This window comes from Podarcis erhardii (genome assembly GCF_964252035.2).
Source record: "Podarcis erhardii genome assembly, chromosome: 1".
Lineage (NCBI taxonomy): Eukaryota > Metazoa > Chordata > Lepidosauria > Squamata > Lacertidae > Podarcis > Podarcis erhardii.
The window spans coordinates 45,391,633-45,413,855 of NC_138497.1; the positions used below are offsets into that span (position 1 = coordinate 45,391,633).

General features: G+C 41.5%; 1 protein-coding gene across 4 annotated transcripts in view; it reads right to left on the minus strand.

Moving 5' to 3' along the window:
* Positions 1-22,223, minus strand: part of LOC309340695 (cytosolic phospholipase A2 epsilon-like) — a 40,995-nt gene that overhangs the window by 14,937 nt on the left and 3,835 nt on the right. For 3 of the 4 annotated variants that reach the window (XM_081859623.1, XM_081859622.1, XM_081859625.1), the window contains exons 3-13: positions 18,198-18,287; positions 15,757-15,829; positions 13,490-13,626; positions 9,417-9,548; positions 8,405-8,445; positions 8,088-8,130; positions 7,099-7,162; positions 5,390-5,553; positions 2,968-3,048; positions 1,833-1,870; positions 1,061-1,196 (exon numbers count right to left, since the gene is read on the minus strand). In XM_081859623.1, coding sequence (XP_081715749.1) covers positions 1,061-1,196; positions 1,833-1,870; positions 2,968-3,048; positions 5,390-5,553; positions 7,099-7,162; positions 8,088-8,130; positions 8,405-8,445; positions 9,417-9,548; positions 13,490-13,626; positions 15,757-15,829; positions 18,198-18,287 — 999 coding nt within the window. The remainder of the gene's footprint in view (positions 1-1,060; positions 1,197-1,832; positions 1,871-2,967; positions 3,049-5,389; positions 5,554-7,098; positions 7,163-8,087; positions 8,131-8,404; positions 8,446-9,416; positions 9,549-13,489; positions 13,627-15,756; positions 15,830-18,197; positions 18,288-22,223) is intronic. The other variant, XM_081859624.1, reaches the window with a different exon arrangement.

Below are 22,223 nucleotides of genomic sequence, written 5' to 3' on the forward strand. Positions count from 1 at the left end.
GGGCACTGAAGTGTTGAAGTGAGGGTCCTAGGAAATTAATGAGTGAACAGAAGCTGAAGGAGTAAAAAGGACAAGCCAATACTCTTATGGAAGGAAGGAGAGTGAGAAAAGGAAAAGTGGGTTGGCTGCAAGCACAGCCAGAGCAAAGAATGATTAAGAGCAATTCTGGGTTGTTCAGAGTTATGCCAAACCAGGAAGCAAACACTGTACAATACCATAGGCTGGTGAAGAGAACCGATACACTACAGGGGGGAAACCACATGGTGTAGGTAGGCAGGAAAGCTCTACATTATGGGATATGAGATAGAAAATGTGTCCTGTGGTGAAAAGGGATTTCCAAGAGCTAGTGGTACAGGTCCCCCCAGGTAGTCCTGGGACTCTCAGGATCCTTGGGACCTAAAGAAGATTATTTCTGACAATGGTGAATACAGGCAAGTGTATAATAATGCACACTAGGGCAAACAAATCTTAACAGAATCATTTATCAACTTCTGCTCACACAATCTAGGCTTCTCACTCTTTTTCTGTCTCCATACACCTCCCCACAGTGTGGGGAGCTTTAGACTTCCAGAGCTCTCCCTTCAGGGCCCAACTTTCCACACATCCTCCTCCCACTAGGGATTAACTTTAAAGATGTGTATGGCAAACAATTATTTTATGTTACAATAGTATACATGAATGTGTAAGATATTATGCATGAATTAGGCCATATGAAATAGACCTTCTTGGTAGTGGCGCCCGCCCTGTGGAACGCCCTCCCATCAGATGTCAAGGAAATAAAAACTATCTTGACATTTAGAAGACATCTGAAGGCAGCCCTGTTTAGGGAAGTTTTTAATGACTGGTGTTTTAATGTACTTTTAATCTTTGTTGGAAGCCACCCAGAGTGGCTGGGAAAACCCAGCCAGATGGGCGAGGTATAAATAAAAAATTATTATTATTATTATTATTATTATTATTATTATTATTATTATGCATGGATGAACATGTGGCATGGACATATATGAATCCCTTTGCCACCGTTTTCTCTGCTCATCTTACATTGTGGTGGACATTATACCTCATCATCCTGCAGATCATCTTGAAGATTAAGAGCATTTTTCAAAGCAGCAGCAACGTATTTCTTGCGCTTAAAAATGAAGTCCTGCTCCTCTGGGCATACATCAAATCCCAAGCGCATGTCTAGGTCATTCTGGCTAAATGATACAAACTCATATCATAAACCTGAGCAGCTAAATACACATAATATATGCATTATGATTTGAAGAAATTCCAGCACTCCAATGTTTGCTGTCAACAATTTGTATTTGGTACTATTTGACATGTAAAGGTATGCAGTATTTAACAGCAGTTGATAAAGAACTTGGAACAATATTTCACATTTGATTGGTGAGTTTATAAAATTTCATATTTGGAAACTGCCAAAGTTGAAAACAATGAAGAGCTGCCAACCAGTTTAAAGAATCTAGAAGGTGGAAGTAAAAATCCTAGATTCAAATCTGAGTTTATTTTTGTTTATTTTAAAAAATCTGTTCAAAATCCAAATGACAAAAAGAAATTGTGTCAAATTTTGAAAAATTGTCACTGCTCTAGCTTGAAACATCAGAAGTTGAACCCATGCCTTCCCCCATTCCTACACAAAGTGCTTTAGCACTACATGCATACCTATAAAAGCCAAGTAGAGAAGGATGTTCAGAAGGAAAGGTTACTTTTAAAGCAATTTCAGAAAGCTGCAAATTCTGTTAAATTTTAGACACACACACACACACACACACACACACACAAAGGCAAAGATTGAACTGCAAAGTCACTGCAAGGAGAAAAATGCTTACCAGTTTTCTGCTGTCACAAATACATTATATGCTTTGTCCTATAATAAAAATAAAAAAGTTATGATTTCCATAATCTTCAAAAGAATTTTGTTTGTTCTCCTCCTTTATTAGTCCAACCTGATATTCATAATAAATAATAAGTTGAACCATCCTAACGTGATGTCTTGCAATTCATTGCTCTCGGATTCCATCAGTTCAGTTTACACAAGGGAAGTATGCTTTACAAAATGCATATACAGTGGTACCTCGGGTTACATACGCTTCAGGTTACATACCCTTCAGGTTACAGACTCTGCTAACCCAGAAATAGTGCCTCAGGTTAAGAACTTTGCTTCAGGATGAGAACAGAAATCGTGCTCCGGCGGCACGGCAGCAGCAGGAGGGCCCATTAGCTAAAGTGGTGCTTCAGGTTAAGAACAGTTTCAGGTTAAGAGCCTCCGGAACAAATTAAGTACTTAACCCGAGGTACCACTGTAACAGTAACTTACAACATTCATGCAACAGACCATTCAGGGAGTTAACTTCAGGTTATGAAGAATAAGTCCACAGATGCAGGTTCAGTGCTTATCCATTCTCTGACCTGTTTCAGATTTCAAACCTGTAACACCCACAATGTCCATCTCTGTGTATCTGCTGCACCTTTGTACACTGCATTTTGCCCCTATCTCAGAACTACTTTCAAGCTTACACTGGCTCCCTGCACGCAAAATGGCTGCTTCATTCATTTCAACAGAAGGCCAAATCTGCATGCAAATTATTTTAGACCAATGGATCAACTCTCTCTATTAAAAATAATGGGGAGTCCTATGCATACAAAAGGTTTGAGCACATACAGATCCCACCACTGGAAGAATCAACCGTCAGCTACAATCCAGCTACAATCCAGTAATTTGCTTAATTACTAAACCACATTTTCTCCATTTACAGGTAGGTAGCTGTGTTGGTCTGCTGTAGTCAGAACAAAATAAAAAAAATTCCCTCCAGTAGCACCTTAGAGACCAACTAAGTTTGTTATTGGTATGGGCTTTCGTGTGCATGCACATTTCTTCAACCTTCCTGACCAGGTGCTCTCCAGATGTTCTGGACTACAACCCACATAGAAAACAAAATAAAATTGTTTGCAATCAGGACTCACGTTTGATATTTCCACTCTCTCTCCTATGCGAAGCTGATTCAAGGGCAAAGTTAGGGAGTTCGTGTGCCCTTTATCTGAACACTGAAGGAGGAAAAACAAATGGTCACAACACAATATGTTTTTAAAACCAAAAGGCATATTGCTTACCTAAAAGTTGCCTGTCTCCTACTGCAGTGACTAGAGAGCAGAATTACTAGTAATGGATATATTGTGTAAACAGCACAAATTAAATTACATAATTCTGTGCAGAATTCCCCCCTTTGCATCATTTTTTCCTGTTATTATTCTTATTAGAATACCTTTTTATTGGATTTCATAAACAAGAATCATAGGAATAATGAATGACACAAATAAATAGACCAGGTTTTCGCATGTCATTTGTGTATCACAAAAATAGCATATTAAATTTGCAGTAATATCTACAGCAAATGGTTCATTATTAGTGCTCAATGTATAAGCTCTAAGTTCATGAATTTGTTTAAACAGAAACAAAGGGGAAACATGTCAACTGTAGTTTATTTGTTAATCTCTCAAGGAGGGATATTTCCCAAACTGTTTTGTACCAATGGTCTAATGTTGTGCCAGAAAGGTCTTTCCAGTGTCTGGTTATGTTGCTTACTAATAAATAAATAAATGGCTTACTAATTCTTTATTATGTAAATCCAGATTGCTGCCTTGAAATATATTTAATTAAACTCATTCTAGTTTGACTTCCAATTGTTTTATTAATTTCTTTAAATCTCAAATTCCAGAAAGGCTGGATTTTTGTACATTCCCACCACATGTGGAGATTTCATTCATTCATTCATTCATTCATTCATTCATTCATTCATTCATTTTGTATACCACCCTTTGTAGATCTCAGGACGGTTCAAAGCATAAAAATACAAGCCCCACCAGCAATGTGGTGAGGTGCCAGAATGAATCATTGTCAGCTTCCTGGGGAGTTATCATTTGTTTTTATTAGAGATAATAGGGCCCAGATATATTTAAGATTTTACTAAATATTCATAACTAAGTCCCATCAAAAGCATTAGGACAACTAACTTCTATTCGTTTTAGTGGGTCATGACTAAGCATGGATGAATTTGTCAATATCATTTTCTCTTTGTTTCTCACTATTCCCATATTTAGTTCAGTTCTCAATAGTTCACCAATCTGCATTTTTAAAATAGCATGTTAGTGCATTTTTGCCTAATATACACATTTTTGCAAAACCATTTCCCCTAATATAATGCCTTTTTCTATATTGTTTTCACGAATATATGCATTTGTCTGCACATCTTACCCTTGCAGATGCATTCTTGGTATGCATTACTTGACTGGAAAACTGCATTGCAAAATTCAGAGAAGCACACATTTTGCAGGATGACTGTGCTTTGGTTTGTGTACTATTTCAGAAACCATAAATTAAGTAAATTCATTAAACACAAACTGAACTGAATTTCTCTTCCATCTCTTTGATCAAGTGTAACTGATCATTATTATTTTGCATTGACTGATAAGCAATTGATACAGGAGCACCTGATTCTAGGTCCTTTAAACCTAGCTCGCTGCATTCAAAACATCTGAATGCGTGACGCCTGCACAGGGAATCTCTTAAGTACAGTACAATGGAACATGCTATTCTTAAAAGGCTAGCTTTTGCATTTCTTTGTTTGTTTTAAAGCAACTACTATGGCCTCATAAAACTAATTACGAATACGTAACCTGGAGGTGGGAGGGACACGGGTGGCGCTGTGGGTTAAACCACAGAGCCTAGGACTTGCCAATCAGAAGGTCGGCGGTTCGAATCCACACAACGGGGTGAGCTCCCATTGCTTGGTCCCTAGCAGTTCGAAAGCACATCAAAGTGCAAGTAGATAAATAGGTACCACTCCGGTGGGTAAACGGCGTTTCCGTGCGCTGCTCTGGTTCGCCAGAAGCGGCTTAGTCATGCTGGCCACATGACCCGGAAGCTGTACGCTGGCTCCCTCGACCAATAAAGTGAGATGAGCGCTGCAACCCCAGAGTCGGTCACGACTGGACCTAATGGTCAGGGATCCCTTTACCTTTTTAACCTGGAGGTCACATTTTTGCCAGATACAGAGCTGGGCATTGCAGGATAGGGTGCAGCTTCCATGTTTGGTGGGGCATTCACTATTGTGCCCACCTCCCTCTCTATTTCCAATAGCTTCTGTTGCCTCTCTCCTAATTCAGTTTCTGGTTTCTAATGTCATTCATAACTTCCCCATGCCCCTAGTCCTTGTAAAAAAATTCCACATTCCTTAGAAAAACCAAATTGTAAGAGCAGAACTAAATTGTGAAACAAGCAAAGAGCATGCAATTTGCTTGACTTGTGCTAAGTATTCTGGCCAGCACAGCCTGAAGATTTTATTGATGGTGTTCAACTTGGCATTTGAAATGGGCAACCACTACTTACACAAATGCAGCATTTCTTTGGGAATTCCACTTCCAGGTGTGGGTTACAGTACTTGACATAGTGGAACACTGTGGAGTTTGGTGGGGCAGATCTAGAACCATTGCCCAGTAAAATGCTCTGAGTATCTTCAAGGGATCCTTTCACTGTAAATGTGAATTCTTCTCCTAAGTGCAGAGCAGAGAAGACAAAAGAACTTCAGTATTAAAGTACACAGAAGCGGTGCTTTTTCTCTTTAAAAAAAATGCTTAGGGGTACTCTCATTTTCCTACTCATATTGAAATACTGCCCCTCAATGAGGCCAAACTTAGATTCACAAAATGTTGAGGGGTATTCGTACCTCTGCGTACCCCCAGAAAAAAGCACTGCACAGAAGTACATCTCTATTTATAATATTTGTAACCCCTCCCACCAAGACCAGGGCAGCATACCTGTGGCTATTCTAGTTTCTCCTTACAACAGAGCTAAGCCAAGTCAAGAGATAGCAACTTGCTCAAAGCCACCCAGCCTGCCAAGAAGCAGCTGAAGAGCTGGGATGGGGGTGGGGATTTCATCGGGAGAAAATTGCACAATGATGACCATAATACCTTCTTCCCCATTGCAACTGCAGGGGGGCTGCAGTTTGACAGGCTGTGATGGGGGAATACAATTCCCCACATGCGGAAGCAGCAAAATTTTGCAGCAAAATAAAAGGTGGATTTTGGTAATTCTGGGCTGCATCAATAGGAGTATAGCATCTAGATCAAGGGAAGTAATAGTGCCACTGTATTCTGCTCTGGTCAGACCTCACCTGGATTACTGTGTCCAGTTCTGGGCACCACAGTTCAAAAAGGACACTGACAAACTGGAACGTGTCCAGAGGAGGGCAACTAAAATGGTCAAAGGCCTGGAAATGATGCCTTATGAGGAACGGCTAAGGGAGCTGGGCATGTTTAGCCTGGAGAAGAGGAAGTTAAGGGGTGATATGATAGCCATGTTCAAATATATAAAAGGATGTCACATAGAGGAGGGAGAAAGGTTGTTTTCTGCTGCTCCAGAGAAGCGGACACGGAGCAATGGATCCAAACTACAAGAAAGAAGATTCCACCTAAACATTAGGAAGAACTTCCTGACAGTAAGAGCTGTTCGACAGTGGAATTTGCTGCCAAGGAGTGTGGTGGAGTCTCCTTCTTTGGAGGTCTTTAAGCAGAGGCTTGACAACCATATGTCAGGAGTGCTCTGATGGTGTTTCCTGCTTGGCAGGGGGTTGGACTCGATGGCCCTTGTGGTCTCTTCCAACTCTATGATTCTATGATTCTATGATTCTATGATTCTATGGTAGTATCAGGAGAGAGGTTGGAAAGCAATCATGCACACAGAAAGCATATTTTTAGTTGGAGCAAGAGTAGGATCTGTCTGCAGAGCTAATGGGAAAATGAGAGACATTTACATGTCGTCTTATGCTTCCAGACTTTCTGCGGCAAATGCCAGGAATCAAGGGTACCGCCACCTGTTCTGTGCTAAGTAAGGAAAGGAGGAGAGTTAGTTTGATGAAACGTGTTCAACATGCACATTATCAGCCCATGATATGGAGATGGGAGTTTAAAGCTGGATCCAAGTATACTGAGTCCTTATTCAACGAACCTGATACTAATTTCAATCCTGGCTGCACTGAAGTCCTCTGAGGACTGTGTGCTTGATAGCTAGCGAGGTAAAATAATTAATAATCTTACTTCTAGCTTTTTTCTTATTTTCTCTTCCATACACCTCTACTTTTAGACAGCCAAGTTCCCGAGACTGCAAGGTAAAAGACAACAACTGCAGACCTCCAACATTTCATATAGAAAATAGGGTAACATTTGTCAGCAGACACCTACCAGATGCCCTGGCAGTGTCCTTTATTACAAACTGTTGAAGGCTCTTAGCTCTTTACAGGTGTTATAATTATGGCAATATAGTTCCTTTCCAAGTCCTGGAAAACTACAGTTTGAAGTGGAGAGATTGTTCTATCCTCGGAGGCTCCTCACTGTCATGACCCCAGAGTCCAGCAGTAAGGAAGACACCAAGTCTGGGGCAACCCAGTCAAATGGGCCAGGTACAAATAATAAAATTATCATTATTATTAATACAAAGTCACCACCAAACTAGGTTCCTGACTCTGAGTCTGGTGCTAGTGATCAGATGACTACTGAACTGGCAAACGGGAGCCCGCTAAAGCAGCTCCCACAGCACTGAGGCCCATAGAGTCAGAGCCAGGATGCTACAGAACAGGGTTGGGGAACCTCCGGCCCACAGATCGATCTTGGCCCACACGACAATTTTCCTTAAACCACACCCACCCACTCATTACATCAGTTAATTGGTGAGAGTACAGGCTTCAAGAGACATCTCCCCCAGGCAGCTAATATTTCCAAAAGCCACCTTTTCCCTCCCTTCGCTTCCCATCAGGTGATCAGGAAGAGAGGAAAATTGTCTTTTGGATGAATTGTCTGTGCATGGAACTCAAACAGCTGTCTGAGAGCAAAAGGGAGGCCATCACACAGGTCAGCAAATGTGTTGGCCTCTCACGACATCCAAAATTGGTGCCCACTTCACTCTGCCTAGTGGTAGGATCAGCCGTCTTGGGCAAGGAAGTATTTGCTTATTTATTTCAAACACCCACCTTTCCATATAAAACTTCAGAAATAAGAGGTATAATAGGTATGAATACAAAAGAACGTACCACCAGTACTCCATTTGTAGCAAGGCTTTCAGGCAAATCTGGCCTGATTAAAAGAAAGAAAAGTTTGGATGCATTATTTGGCTATAGAACTGCATTGTAAGATTTGGAAAATTTTGAAGTACAGCTGTGCTTCAGCTCATGTATTGTTTCAGAAAGTGTGAATTTGGTAGACTTGCCTTTAAATGCAAACTGAGCCAAATACCCACCCTTTCCCCCTACTAGGGTAAAGTGCCCATTACGATGCATGTATTAATTTCATTGGGTCTACACTTAATAAATTAAACTGAATACCCTTGGTCATCTCAGGTGTTACTCACATCTGTTCCAAAGTGAACTCCACTTCCAGCACCTCATCCTTCTGACATTGGAAAAGGGAACGTAAAGAAAGGAAAGGAAATGTTCAAAATAATAACATTGAAAAATATACTTCTGAACTGATGCTGTTCTACTTGGCTGGGAGCTCCTTCACAAGCAACTCTTTCCTCTAAGATATTCCTTCCCCTTTGAAAATTGTATATGTATCCTGTTACATTGGCAACAAATATCTATTTCAATGTGCTTAGGTATGTTCCTGCCGCTGAGGGCCTTGCCTGCCTCCTTCCATCTGGGCTCCGTTTTTGTTTTTGTTTTTTAAATTGCTTTTATTTTTTATCTGTCATTTTAAATTGTAATTGATATTAATGCTCAATAGTCCAAAAATTGAGGCATATGGTAAAGACATAAGAAATTCAGTTACACTTTACATATGTTTAAATAATTTCCATATATACTTTTTTATTGAAGAATTCCAAGAAGCTACATGAAGGCGTGACCTCATACATATGCAAATTTGTCAAACTGGCATGCCTAGTTGGTTTCTGATTGAAAATTTCTATAAGTAACTGATATATTTGCCTATACAGTGGTACCTCAGGTTACATATGCTTCAGGTTACATACTCCACTAACCCAGAAATAGTGCTTCAGGTTAAGAACTTTGCTTCAGGTTGAGAACAGAAATCGTGCTCCGGCGGTGCAGCAGCAGCAGGAGGCCCCATTAGCTAAAGTGGTGCTTCAGGTTAAGAACAATTTCAGGTTAAGAACGGACCTCCAGAATGAATTAAGTTCTTAACCCGAGGTACCACTGTATGCATTGCTGTGAATCCAAAGTTGGGTTTTCCAACCAATCTCTAAAACAAGGCACCAAACTACTTAAAAAAGCCTTTAAGAAAATGATGCCCACAATAGTATACACTGAACTAATTAACTATAAATTACAGGATATTTCAAAGAAGCCCTTATTAGTCTGCATCCCATCCTCCCAAACTGTATATGTAATTTTGTCTCTCACCTGTTGATTCAGTTCAAAATGCCTGCAGACTGTTTCACCAGGCTGGAGCTGAGCTATATCAAAAAGAACTGTGCAAAGCTGGTCGTCCCTGAAGGGAGTATCTTCATCACATACTTTCAGTTCTAGTACATTCTAGGGAATAGGGAGAATTAGTCAATGTGTGGTAGGCAAAACCATTTTGAAGACAGGCAGCATTAATGTATGCTTGGGGTATTCAAAGGAGTATTTGGAATGGGGGTGTTGTAGTATTGACTTCTGAACACCAGAGCAAGCACCTCTTCTTGACACATCATAAAAATTTATCCTGCTCTTCTTCCATGACGATAAGGAATGAAAATTGGTTCATGGTGGCAGTGAATGACAATCAGCTGGTTCAGGAAGAAGAGAGGGAGTAAAATAATTGGTTGCTTTAGGCACAGGAGGAACATTTAATGGTAACATGACTCACAACCCTGCTAAAACATACGACAGATACTCAACCATCACTTAACTACTTTAAAAAGCTCACTGTGTCCCTGTGTAGGAGGGATCTTCCCAAATCCATCCCAAGATAGCAGCACCTAGATCTTCAAAACAAAGCCTTAGATTGAATATCTTTTGCTTCATGTTTACATTGATTAAACTAATTAGAACTCTGCTCCCCCTGAAAGTGATACTGGAAACGTCAGAAATTACACATCACTGTTGTAATTATTATTGCTATATATTTATTTATACCCCGCCTTTTTCCATGACAGGAATTCAAGACAGCTTACTGATGAAATAGAAACAGCTAAAAACATAGGGGAGGGAAACAATAATTTAAGAACAATTAAAAATTTATATAATTTAAACTATATATAAGTGTAAAAGATCCAGTGCTTTTTTTTTTCTTTAAAAAAATGTTTAGGGGTACTCTCATTTTCCTATTCATATTGAAATACTGCCCCTCAATGAGGCCAAACATAAATTCACAAAATGTTTAGAGGTATGCATACCCCTGCATCCCCCAGAAAAAAAGCACAGAAAAGATCTATTCAAAAATATGCAGATAATTACAATAAAAACATCACAGCATGAACCCTTTCATTAAAAGCAGTCAATTCCCAAAAGCCTGCAGGAAGTCAACAAGGAGGGAACCAGTCTAAATTTTTCTAAGGAGGGATCTCCAAAATCTGGGAGCAGCCACCAAGAAGGCCCTCTCTCACATAATAATAAAAAATAATAATTTTATTATTTATACCCTGCCCATCCGGCTAGGTTTCCCCAGCCACTCTGGGTGGCTTACAGCATATATAAAACATAATAAAATATCAAACATTAAAAACTTCCCTAAACAGGGCTGCCTTCAGATGTTTTCTAAAAGTTATATAGTTCTTTATTTCCTTGACATCTAAAGAGTGGGCATTCCACAGGGAGCATGTCTGTGAAGGTTACAGGACCAAGAGAAGGGCCTGCCCCGAAGATCACATAACCCAGGCAGGTTCATATGACGGAATATGGTGTTTCAAATAGCTGGGACCCAAGCCGTATAGAGCTTTATAGCTCAAATTGTGCCTGGAACGAACTGGTACCCAGTGGAGCTATTGTGAAAAATGAGTTGATGCTCCCTGTAATTAGACTTTAGAGCTGTCCCAGGAGATTATATAGAAATCTAATCTAAGAGAGACTAATGAAAATTATGAAATTTGTTTAGATCTGTGGTGACTTTTTCACCATATACTTCCAACCACACTCAGGCCTCCTTCATATGCAGAGCATATGTGGGAGCTGTTCCCACATGACACATCACTGCAGTTATCAAGATAACTTAGGTAAGGACAGTCACTGGGTACCATATGTTAATCTAATAGATACAAACATGATTTTATTGTGATACTCTTTCATAAGTCACTGTGGGAATCCAGACAGAAAAGAAACCTGGCAACACTTTACTGAGGAAACAGGGAGGAAGGGTAATAATTTGAGGAGAAAGGAACAGAGAAGTAGCTGGATTTGTAGCTGGTTTACTGACTGAACCCAAAGAGTACTCACTAATGGTTCCTTATTATTTTGGAAAAAAGCGACAAGTGGGATGCCGCAGGGTTCTGTCCTGGGCCCATTGTTCTTCAACATTTTTATAAATGACCTGGACAAAGGAATTGGGAGGATGCTCATCAGATTTGCAGATGACACCAAACTGGGAGGGGTAGCTTAACGACAGAATTGGAAGTCAAGAGGACCTTAACAGACTGGACCAAACTAACAAAATGAATTTCAACAAGGACAAATGTAAGGTTCTGCACTTAGGCAGGAAGAACCAGAGCACAAATATAAGTTGGGGGGGACACCTGGCTTGCAAGTAATACATGTGAAAAGAATGTAGGGATCTTAGCAGAGCACAAGCTTAACATGAGTCAACATTGTGATGCAGCAGTAAAAACAAAAAAAAGCAAATTCTATTCTAGGCTGCAACAACAGAAGTATACTATTCTGCATTGGTCAGACCACATCTGGAATACTGTGTCCAATTCTAGAAACCACAATTTAAGAAGGATATTGACAAGCTGGAACATATGTAGAAGTAAAGGTAAAGGGACCCCTGACCATTAGGTCCAGTCGTGGCCGACTCTGGGGTTGCGGTGCTCATCTCACTTTCTTGGCCGAGGGAGCCGGTGTACAGCTTCCGGGTCATGTGGCCAGCATGACTAAGCTGCTTCTGGCAAACCAGAGCAGCGCACGGAAACGCCGTTTACCTTCCCGCCGGAGCGGTACCTATTTACCTTCCCACCGGAGCGGTACCTATTTTGCACTTGGCGTGCTTTCGAACTGCTAGCTTGGCAGGAGCAGGGACTGAGCAACGGAAGCTCACCCCGTCGCAGGGATTCGAAATGCTGACCTTCTGATCGGCAAGTCCTGGGCTCTGTGGTTTAAGCCACAGCGCCACCCATGTCCCTTATATGTAGAGGAGGGCAACCAAGATGATCAAGGGTCTGGAAACCAAGGCTTATGAGGAACGGTTGAGGGAGTTTGATATGTTTAGCCTAGAAAAGAGGAAACTGAGAGGAAATATGATAGCCATTTTCAAATATCTAAAGAGCTGTCATGAAAATGGAGCAAAATTTCTCATGCTTTAGAAGCTAGGGCCCAAACCAATACCTTCAAGTTACAAGAAAGGAGACTCCGACTAAACAGAAAGAACTTTCTGAGAGTAAGAGCTGTTTAACAGTGGAATGGACTCCCTTGGGACATTGTAGAGTCTCCTTCATTTTTAAGAAGAGGTTATATGGCCATCTGTCATGAGTGCTTTAGTTGAGATTCCTGCATTGAGGGAGTTGGATGCCCTCAGGATTCCTTCCAACTCTACAATTCTATGATTCTGTGAAGAGGATGTGGCCCTTGATCAGGGAACTTTTGTGCACCAAGGCATATGCCCAGCACCATCTTGAGGCTATTTCTGCCCTGCCACCACTACTGGGCAAAGAGGCTGATTAACTGAAATGTGGATGGAAAAAGAAGTGGAGGCTAACTTGGGAGCTGGCAACTGCAGCTGGATGTTGACCAAGGGGGCAGAGGATTAGCTGTTTCTCCTCAATTGAGAAGCATGTGACATCCAGATGTATGGTGCGCACAGTCTTCTATGGGGCGAGGATCATAAGACATATCCAATACAAAAGAAAAGAGGGGGGGGAGAGCTGGATAAATGAGCGCAAGGGAAATACCTTTCCACATTGAAAACCTATTTTTCTCCAAGTATTTGTTGTTGACTTGGAGGCCCCTCATGAAATTGTGATGCCACTACAAATCTATGATTCTGTTATTTTGTTTTTTTTTTAGTTAAGGCCTTGTGTAGTGCAGGGAGGCGGTCAGCAACACATATAGAGGAAAATTCACTCAGAACTATACACCCAGGTGCCATGTTCCCTCAGGGAAGATCTCTCTGGTTGCTAAGCAACACCTCCTCCTCCAGCCCTTCTGGCTTAGCTGACTTACTGATAACAGAATTAACCCTCTAGTTACATACTAAATGATCCCTGCAGTTGTACTTATCAACATGGTAGGTGTTTTTTTTTCTTTTTACTAAAATCAATAAAAACAACCAGTGAAAACCTCACCTTCACCACATTCTGGATTCTAAAATAGAAGGTTTCATTCCAGACTGGATCGCTACTATTTGAGATGGCTTTCGTCCGGGTATTACCATAGGAAGCTGTCGGTAACCTCAAACTTATGTAACAATCACTTGGACTTACTGCATGTTTTAAAAACAACAACAACAACCAGTTAAAACCAATTACAATGTATTCTCACCTCACCTTCACCATACTCTGGATTCTAAAAGAGAAGGTTTCATTCCAGGCTGGATTACTGCTATTTGAGATGTTTTTCATCTGGCCATTAGCAAATGATGTTAGGAAAACATTCTTTATGAAACAGATAAAAGTTCCTGGAAGCTTTAAAGAGGGTTCCATAACTTTTCTTTAGTGTGTAGGAATGGCACTCTAGGCTTGATTGGTGTCATCTGGAGGTGCAAATAAAGGGAGGAAATTGCAGGCTGCAATTTCCGCACAAGGAAAGCACACACACACACTGTCAGGACACACACTGACGACGAGTTTAGAAGTTTAGAAGTAAGACAATGTGTGCTGCTGATACTGTGAGTTTTGCTGTGTCAGCATTGTTAATTACTAGACTGAGATTATACCATGATGGAGAGATAAACAAAGAATGTAGATAGGTTGTATATAATAGTAACAGAAATGCTTGTGCAACCAGTCAAGCAATAAAGAAGCTCTTGACTGAATTGAGTACAGTGGTACCTCGGGATGCGAACGGGATCCATTCCGGAGCCGCGTTCGCATCCTGAACGCAACATAAGCTGCAACAGCGCATCTGTGCGTGCACGTGCACAGGTCGCGTTTTGCCGCTTCCGCACATGTGCGCGATGTCATTTTGAGCGCATGCGCAAGCGGCGAAACCTGGAAATAACACGCTCCGTTACTTCCCTGTTGCCGCGGAGCGTAACTCAAACACGTTCAACCTGAAGCACATTCAACCCGAGGTATGACTGTACTTACATAACAACCAATTTGTCTTTCTATGTATTTGTTTTGGGGGTTTTTCAAGTCATTTAGTCTCAAAAAGACAGATACGCTCTTATTTTACAAAGTGCTATATCTAGAAATATAGTGTCCTCTATCAATTAAAACATGGTTGGTGTACCTGTGTCCTCCACCCCGGATGTTAAAAGGCAGAGGAAGAGTGCCAGGCAGGCCACAATTTATCCCACCCCCCGGGAGCGGGTCCAAGTGCTGCTCATTGCTCAGTTGGGCCCGCTCCCCAGGGAACAACTGTCCTAAGACTGATGGCATTGGCCAATTGCCAGCAGGGCAATCCAACCAGCCATTGGTTGGATCACTGTGGTCTGGCCGCAACACCGCCCACCATAGAAGCTGAGTGGATTCATTGAACTCCAACTCCCATCAGCCCCAGCCAGCATGCCCAGTGGTCAGGAATGGTGGGAGTTAAGCCCTAGCAACATCTAGAGGGCCACAGCCTAGCCACCTGTGAATTAAAAGAAGGTTGTTGTCCTAACATACACCTTGTAATTTGGATTATCTCATCTTCATGGTATTAGGATCAAGATATCAAATAAGTCAGTCCTATTAATCATTTTCCTATCTAAATCCTGTTGAATAACAGGCTGCTCTTCTGGCAAATAAATAATTACAGGATCATGTTCTTTTGAAATGATACTATGACTACAGATAACATGGGAAAGCTTGTTAGTGGCTATTGCAATCGGTGTTCTAAATGCTATATTTCATAATGCAAAGAGTAGCATCTGCCTTTTCCTTCTCAACAGACAGCATAGGCAGGCAAGGAATTTTGGGAGGAATTCCACATTGTTGTGCTGTGTTATGGCAGCACATGTATTTCTGCTTCCCTTCCCACACAGAGCAATCTCCTCTCTTCTCCCCCTGCACACTGTTTGGGGGTTCTTCTGACCTTTCAGAGCCAATTTTGGGGGGCCTGGGGAGGTGCATGGTGGAAGGAGATGGGGAAAGCCCTGTTGTGCAAAGGTGACTTATTGCACTGTCTCCTGCTAGCACATCTGTCTAACTGAATCTGGCCAAGCAACACCAACATGTCAACAGAGTGCTAATGACTACTGTGGCTTCCATTAAACAGTAACAACATAAAATGAATGAAAATATTCATTAAATGTTTTTCACTAAATAAATTTATTTAAATATCATTAAATACATAAAAATTTAAAATCAATATTTAAAAAGGATCTTAATATTAAATCAATCCATATTTATATGCCAGCATTTTGTGAGACAGATTTATAGCTACTCAGGATCTGCCAGATACTCACACACATCTGCTCGCTGGAGATTTCTAATTCTTATAACACGTACAGAGAGCAAACAAAAGGGAGGTACCTGTACCTGAAAGGCAAAGTGGAGAAAGGAGAAATATATAAGGAACACTTAAAGTGAATTTACTTCCTTTCTCTGGGCAACGCTCAAGGCAGTTCACCATGAAGAAGAAGAAAAAGTAACAGATATCACAAGAGCACAGTAGTAAAAGATAAAATAGGTAAAGGTAAAGGACCCCTGACAGTTAAGTTCAGTCGCAGATGACTCTGAGGTTGCGGCGGTCATCTCGCTTTACTGGCTGAGGGAGCCAACATTTGTCCACAGACAGTTTTTCCGGGTCATATGGCCAGCATGACTAAGCGGCTTCTGGTGAAACCAGAGCAGTGCACAGAAACACCGTTTACCTTCCTGCCAGAGCGGTACCTATTTATCTACTTGCACTTGACATGCTTAAAGAGGACACATATTGAGGTGAGACCTGGAAAACCGACCCCCTGTGTTGTGGGTGGGTATGATTGGTAAGCCACAACACCCGATTGGTAGGTCCCTCGAAGCTGGGTGCAATCTGGCAGTCCAAATGGTTCAAGGAACCTATTTATGCCCATGCACGTGACCCAGAGCTTCCTCTTTCGGTGCGTGCATTCGGAACACCCACCCACCTCTCCCTACTTTTAGGGGTTTTTACTTGACCTTGCTATACCGCCGTGTGTTGTCTGTCATTGGAACAGGGGCATGGCAGGAATTTTCCCCACTTGGCTGATTGGCTGTTGCCATTTCGGTTTCGCCTGCTGCATAGCAAATTGTCACAACTTGTAAGGTTGCGGATAGGCTCTGGTTCAGGTGATAGGGATGGGAGAACACTCTCGCCATCCCTATGTATTCCATTAAAGGAATCCAGGGATTCAATGGTTTGGTCAACCCCTGAGAGGGGGTTGTGCCCGTGCCTGAGTCCAGGGGGACATTTGGGTGGTGGAGTTAGCCCATTCCTGGCTTTCCGCTTATCCAGGTGTTCACCCTTGGCTGACCTATGCTGGAACCCTGGGTCAGCGCTACCTGCATGGCAGGGAGCTAGTTGAACCAGAGCCTATGCAACCAGTCACTTTCTGTAATCAATAAAGTTGTGGCCTAAATTATGCCAAAAAACCAAACCAAAATTTTGAGTCATGTGTGAATTTATTTAGGGGAAAGGTTTCTGGGTCTGAACACGCAAACGCAATGAAACAAAAACACAGCACACTGATTTGCTGTGGGTTTTGTGGTGTTTTTTTAAACCAACTCATTGCCATTTGCATTGTACCTATCCTTTGTTCATAAGAACAATTCTAATAATTGCCAAAGATAGCCTCTATTTGTTTTAACCTTTATTGATAACCTCCAGCTGCATTCCAGCCTTGTGTACAGGTCCTGTCCCCCCCATAAGTGCCATGACACACCTGCCAAGTGTCCTGTTGTAAGTGGGATGGCCCCACTTTTTAGAAGGCTTCCTGGGTTCTTCTTTCATCTTGGGGTGCCCCGATTTCATGCAGCAGGCAAGGGGGCAAGGGTGAGTGGGGCATATGGCAGGCAGAGATGGCAAGCAGTGAGAGTGAGGGGGTGGGGTGGGGAGGGCTGGTTGAAAGGGCAAGACTGGGAGGCAGTGAGTGGGTGGGAAATGTCCTGGATTTTTGTTAGGGAAAAATGGGAGGGTATGCCATGATACTAGTCCCAGCAGGAAACCATTAATTAAAATTTTAAAAGAAAAAATTAGAGAACATAAATCTCACCCATTTCCTCCCAAGTGGGCATTAATGTAGCATAACGCAGGGTTCATCAATTAAAATGTTTCATCAATTAAAATGAAAACTCCTATACATTTTCAGCATGGAATAACTGAGATCACTGGTCTCTACATACAATAGAAGGAACCCGAATGGATATCTTTTACTAAGTATTTCTGCTTCCTGAGCTTAGTCACATTGTAGGTGAAGCAAACTGCATAGTGCTCAAATTCCAAGGTTTTGAAACCAGTGACTTCACTCTTGCATTTGTTAAGGCTTCCCAGGCTTGTGCAATGTAAAATGTTACCACAGGCATCATTTGCAGAATTGTTTTTATGCATCAGATACATCTTTCATTCAACACCACACACAAAGGATTCCTACAAGTAGCTGATTGATTATGGTCTACAACTTCCTGCTTAAAAGTTACAACCTTTCCTACACAACCCACATGCAATATTGATGATATGATCAATCTACAGAGCATGCATATGCCTGTTTTAATTGTCCTTCCCAAGCTGTTTTCCCTCTAAGAAAATTAACATGTGTTTTCCCTTACAGTCTTTATAACTACAATGCAAGGAGAAGGAGCACAGGGAAGAAATCTGGGACTGAAAATTATAGTAGTTATAATTCTACCCGAAAATCCACACCCGGATCCACTCAAGAATTACACTGACCTTCACTGAAGCTGCATCATAAACATGGCTCACCATCTTGTTGGGTTCAACAAAGATACCATGTTTTCTTTCATCTTCCATGATTGTGACCTGAAAAGTTCCCAAGCAATGCAAAAACAGAGAGAGTCATTTTGTTGTTCTTTGAATGCTGAACTACATATGTTTTTTATTACTCCCACTTCTTGAAGTCGTTCAGCTTGTCCAGGGCCAGCCTTGGTGTCAATTTATAATTGGATGCCAGTTTAATCAACAGGTGATCATGTACCTAATGAAAGAACTGCCCTTAAACTTGGTCAACACAACTTGCAAGTCACAAAGCTGTACACAACCCATCAGCTAGTATGATGTTCCACTGGAGCCACAACCAACACCCTGTTTTTACTGCCTGTCTGGCATTCACATTAATAAATTTATTTATTTATATTACTACAGTTATTCCCCATCCTGTTGCCTACATCTGCACATTAGCAGAATCATATCCCATCATATTTTCCTCAGCTTTATTAGCCACATCCATTCCCCAATGCTTAAATCTATGCTAGACGGAGTCCCACATCTTTTCACTAGTCGTTCTTTTCGAAATGTTACCCTGTCGCTCAGAAATTTGAGCCCCATCTCTTTAAAACTCATTAACTTGAACACAGGCACTTGCTCTTCCTTCTGAAATTGCAGGTTCTGAGCTCGTGTCCATTGCCTGTTTTAAAGGAACATGCAGTCCACACTTTGGGAATGGTTCTTGGCTGTATAAGGTACTCACTCAGCAGGGATCATGAATCATAGAATAGAATCATAGAATCATAGAGTTGGAAGAGACCACAAGGGCCATCGAGTCCAACCCCCTGCCATGCAGGAAACACCATCAGAGCACTCCTGACATATGGTTGTCAAGCCTCTGCTTAAAGACCTCCAAAGAAGGAGACTCCACCACACTCCTTGGCAGCAAATTCCACTGTCGAACAGCTCTTACTGTCAGGAAGTTCTTCCTAATGTTTAGGTGGAATCTTCTTTCTTGTAGTTTGGAACCATTGCTCCGCGTCCGCTTCTCTGGAGCAGCAGAAAACAACCTTTCTCCCTCCTCTATGTGACATCCTTTTATATATTTGAACATGGCTATCATATCACCCCTTAACCTCCTCTTCTCCAGGCTAAACATGCCCAGCTCCCTTAGCTGTTCCTCATAAGGAAGGCATCGTTTCCAGGCCTTTGACCATTTTGGTTGCCCTCCTCTGGACACGTTCCAGTTTGTCAGTGTCCTTCTTGAACTGTGGTGCCCAGAACTGGACTCAGTACACCAGGTGAGGTCTGACCAGAGCAGAATACAGTGGCACTATTACTTCCCTTGATCTAGATGCTATACTCCTATTGATGCAGCCCAGAATTGCATTGGCTTTTTTAGCTGCCGCGTCACACTGTTGGCTCATGTCAAGTTTGTGGTCAACCAAGACTCCTAGATCCTTTTCACATGTACTGCTCTCAAGCCAGGTGTCACCCATCTTGTATTTGTGCCTCTCATTTTTTTTGCCCAAGTGCAATACTTTACATTTCTCCCTGTCAAAATTCATCTTGTTTGTTTTGGCCCAGTTCTCTAATCTGTCAAGGTCATTTTGAAGTGTGATCCTGTCCTCTGGGGTGTTAGCCACCCCTCCCAGTTTGGTGTCATCTGCAAATTTGATCAGGATGCCCTTGAGTCCATCATCCAAGTCGTTGATAAAGATGTTGAATAAGACCGGGCCCAAGACAGAACCCTGTGGCACCCCACTAGTCACTCTTCTCCAGGATGAAGAGGAACCATTGATGAGCACCCTTTGGGTTCGGTCAGTCAGCCAGTTACAAATCCACTGAGTGGTAGCATAGTCAAGTCTGCATTTTACCAGCTTCTTTACAAGAATATCATGGGGCACCTTGTCAAATGCCTTGCTGAAATGCCTTGCTACATACACTGCGTTCCCTTCATCTACCAGGCTTGTAATTCTGTCAAAAAACGAGATCAGGTTTGTCTGACATGACTTATTTTTCAGAAATCAATGCTGACTATTGGTGATCACAGTATTCCTTTCTAGGTGCTCACAGACTGTTTGCTTAATGATCTGCTCCAGAATCTTCCCTGGTACTGATGTCAGACTGACTGGGCGGTAATTATTTGGGTCCTCTCTTTCCCCCTTTTTGAAAATAAGGACAACATTTGCCCTCCTCCAGCCTGCCGGGACTTCGCCTGTTCTCCAGGAATTCTCAAAGATGAGTGCCAGTGGTTCTGAGATCACATCTGCCAGTTCTTTTAATACTCTTGGGTGCAGTTCATCTGGAATTGATCTGCGTCTTTGAAGAGTACAATATGTTGGTCTTTATTACTTAAGCTGCTCATATTATGAATAGCTGGACATTAATAACCATTTAAGTGCGAACTTATTGTACTACATAATTACATTGTGAAGGTAATTTTGATTTGTACTTGTCCTAGGCTGGATTCTTACATTATGTTTTACATTATTTTTATTCATTAAAAATAAAAACTGAGTTCCAAAGTTGAAAATGCTTGAAACAAACAAAACAAAATCCATTCCATTTTCTGGAATGCTTTTTCAGCACCTAGAAACATTATTGACTACTTTCGAAGCTCGTTTAGCAACATTCACAATCCTTATTACTTTCTTCTCATGTAGCTTTTCTGATGTCAAGCAACTTGTGTGACTTCCCTATTAAGTGCCTTGGTGGTAAGTATCCTATAACTGTTTTTCAGTAAAGAAATGAAAAGGGAGGTACTTTTGCAATTAAATAATAAGTCTAAAAACCATATTTTCTGCGGAAATGAGACATGGTCTGGCTTGCTGTGTCATCCGAACCAGGGCTCATGATTTGTTTTCCCAGAGAGCCAGAGTGGTGTAGTAGTTAAGAGCAGTGGACTCGTGATCTGGGGAACCGGGTTCAATTCCCTGCTCCTCCACACGCAACTGCTGGGTGACCTTGGGCTAGTCATACTTCTCTGAAGTCTCTCAGCCCCACTCACCCCACAGAGTGTTTGTTGTGGGGGAGGAAGGGAAAAGGAGAATGTTAGCTGCTTTGAGACTCCTTCGGGTAGTGATAAAGCGGGGTATCAAATCCAAACTCTTCTTCTTCCCCAGACAAATCACAAACGGCAAGACAATAACAAACATTAGTTTCCTCTTGTGGTTTGTGTGGTGAGAAACAAACTACGACCCTGAGCTAGGACAACATAACAAGCCAAACTATGCCAAGTGCCCTGGCACTGCAGCAACAGCAGGAGCAGAATGAAGCTGCTACAATTTCAGTGGCATACAGTACATGCAGCACATTGACATTGCACCATACGTTATTTGAAAAAGGTGGTGAGTACTGTCAAAACTTATTAAACCAACCCTTATTATACCAATAAAAGCCCTACCTGTCACTAAACAGCACTTGCAATTCCAGATTCTGGTGGTTTTACACTTGTGAGATCACATCCAGCAAGGGGAAGAATCTACACACAGATATCCAGATATATGTATAAATCTTGCAGAAGCAATAAATGAATCAAAAACTCATATAAGCATGGAACTAGGGATGGGGAAATATGTCCATTTCACTTTTTCAGATTTTCCAATCTTTAGAGCTTCACATTTCCACATCAGTTTGAGATTTTTTTAAGTCCCCTCTAAGATTCTTTCCCATTCTAGTGCTAATTTCTCCTAATATACACATTTTATATGCAATTTTGTACACATTTTTGCATATATTTCCTCCTAATATAATGCCTTTTTGCATGTTGCTTTTACAGATATACGCATTATTATGTATACTTTTATCTTAGTAAATGCATTTTTTTACACATTGTTTGGGTGAAGAAATGCATTGCAAAATTCAGATTAGTGTGAATTTTGAAGGTTGGCACTGTTAGGTTTCTGTTTGTGCCACTGGTGCAGTGCTTGGAGTCACAGAACTCTGTTTACATTCCAGGGATTCCAGACTGTTGGAAGTCTCACAGGAGACGGGAGAAGGATGTTTATATTACTGGTTTCCTGTTCCTTT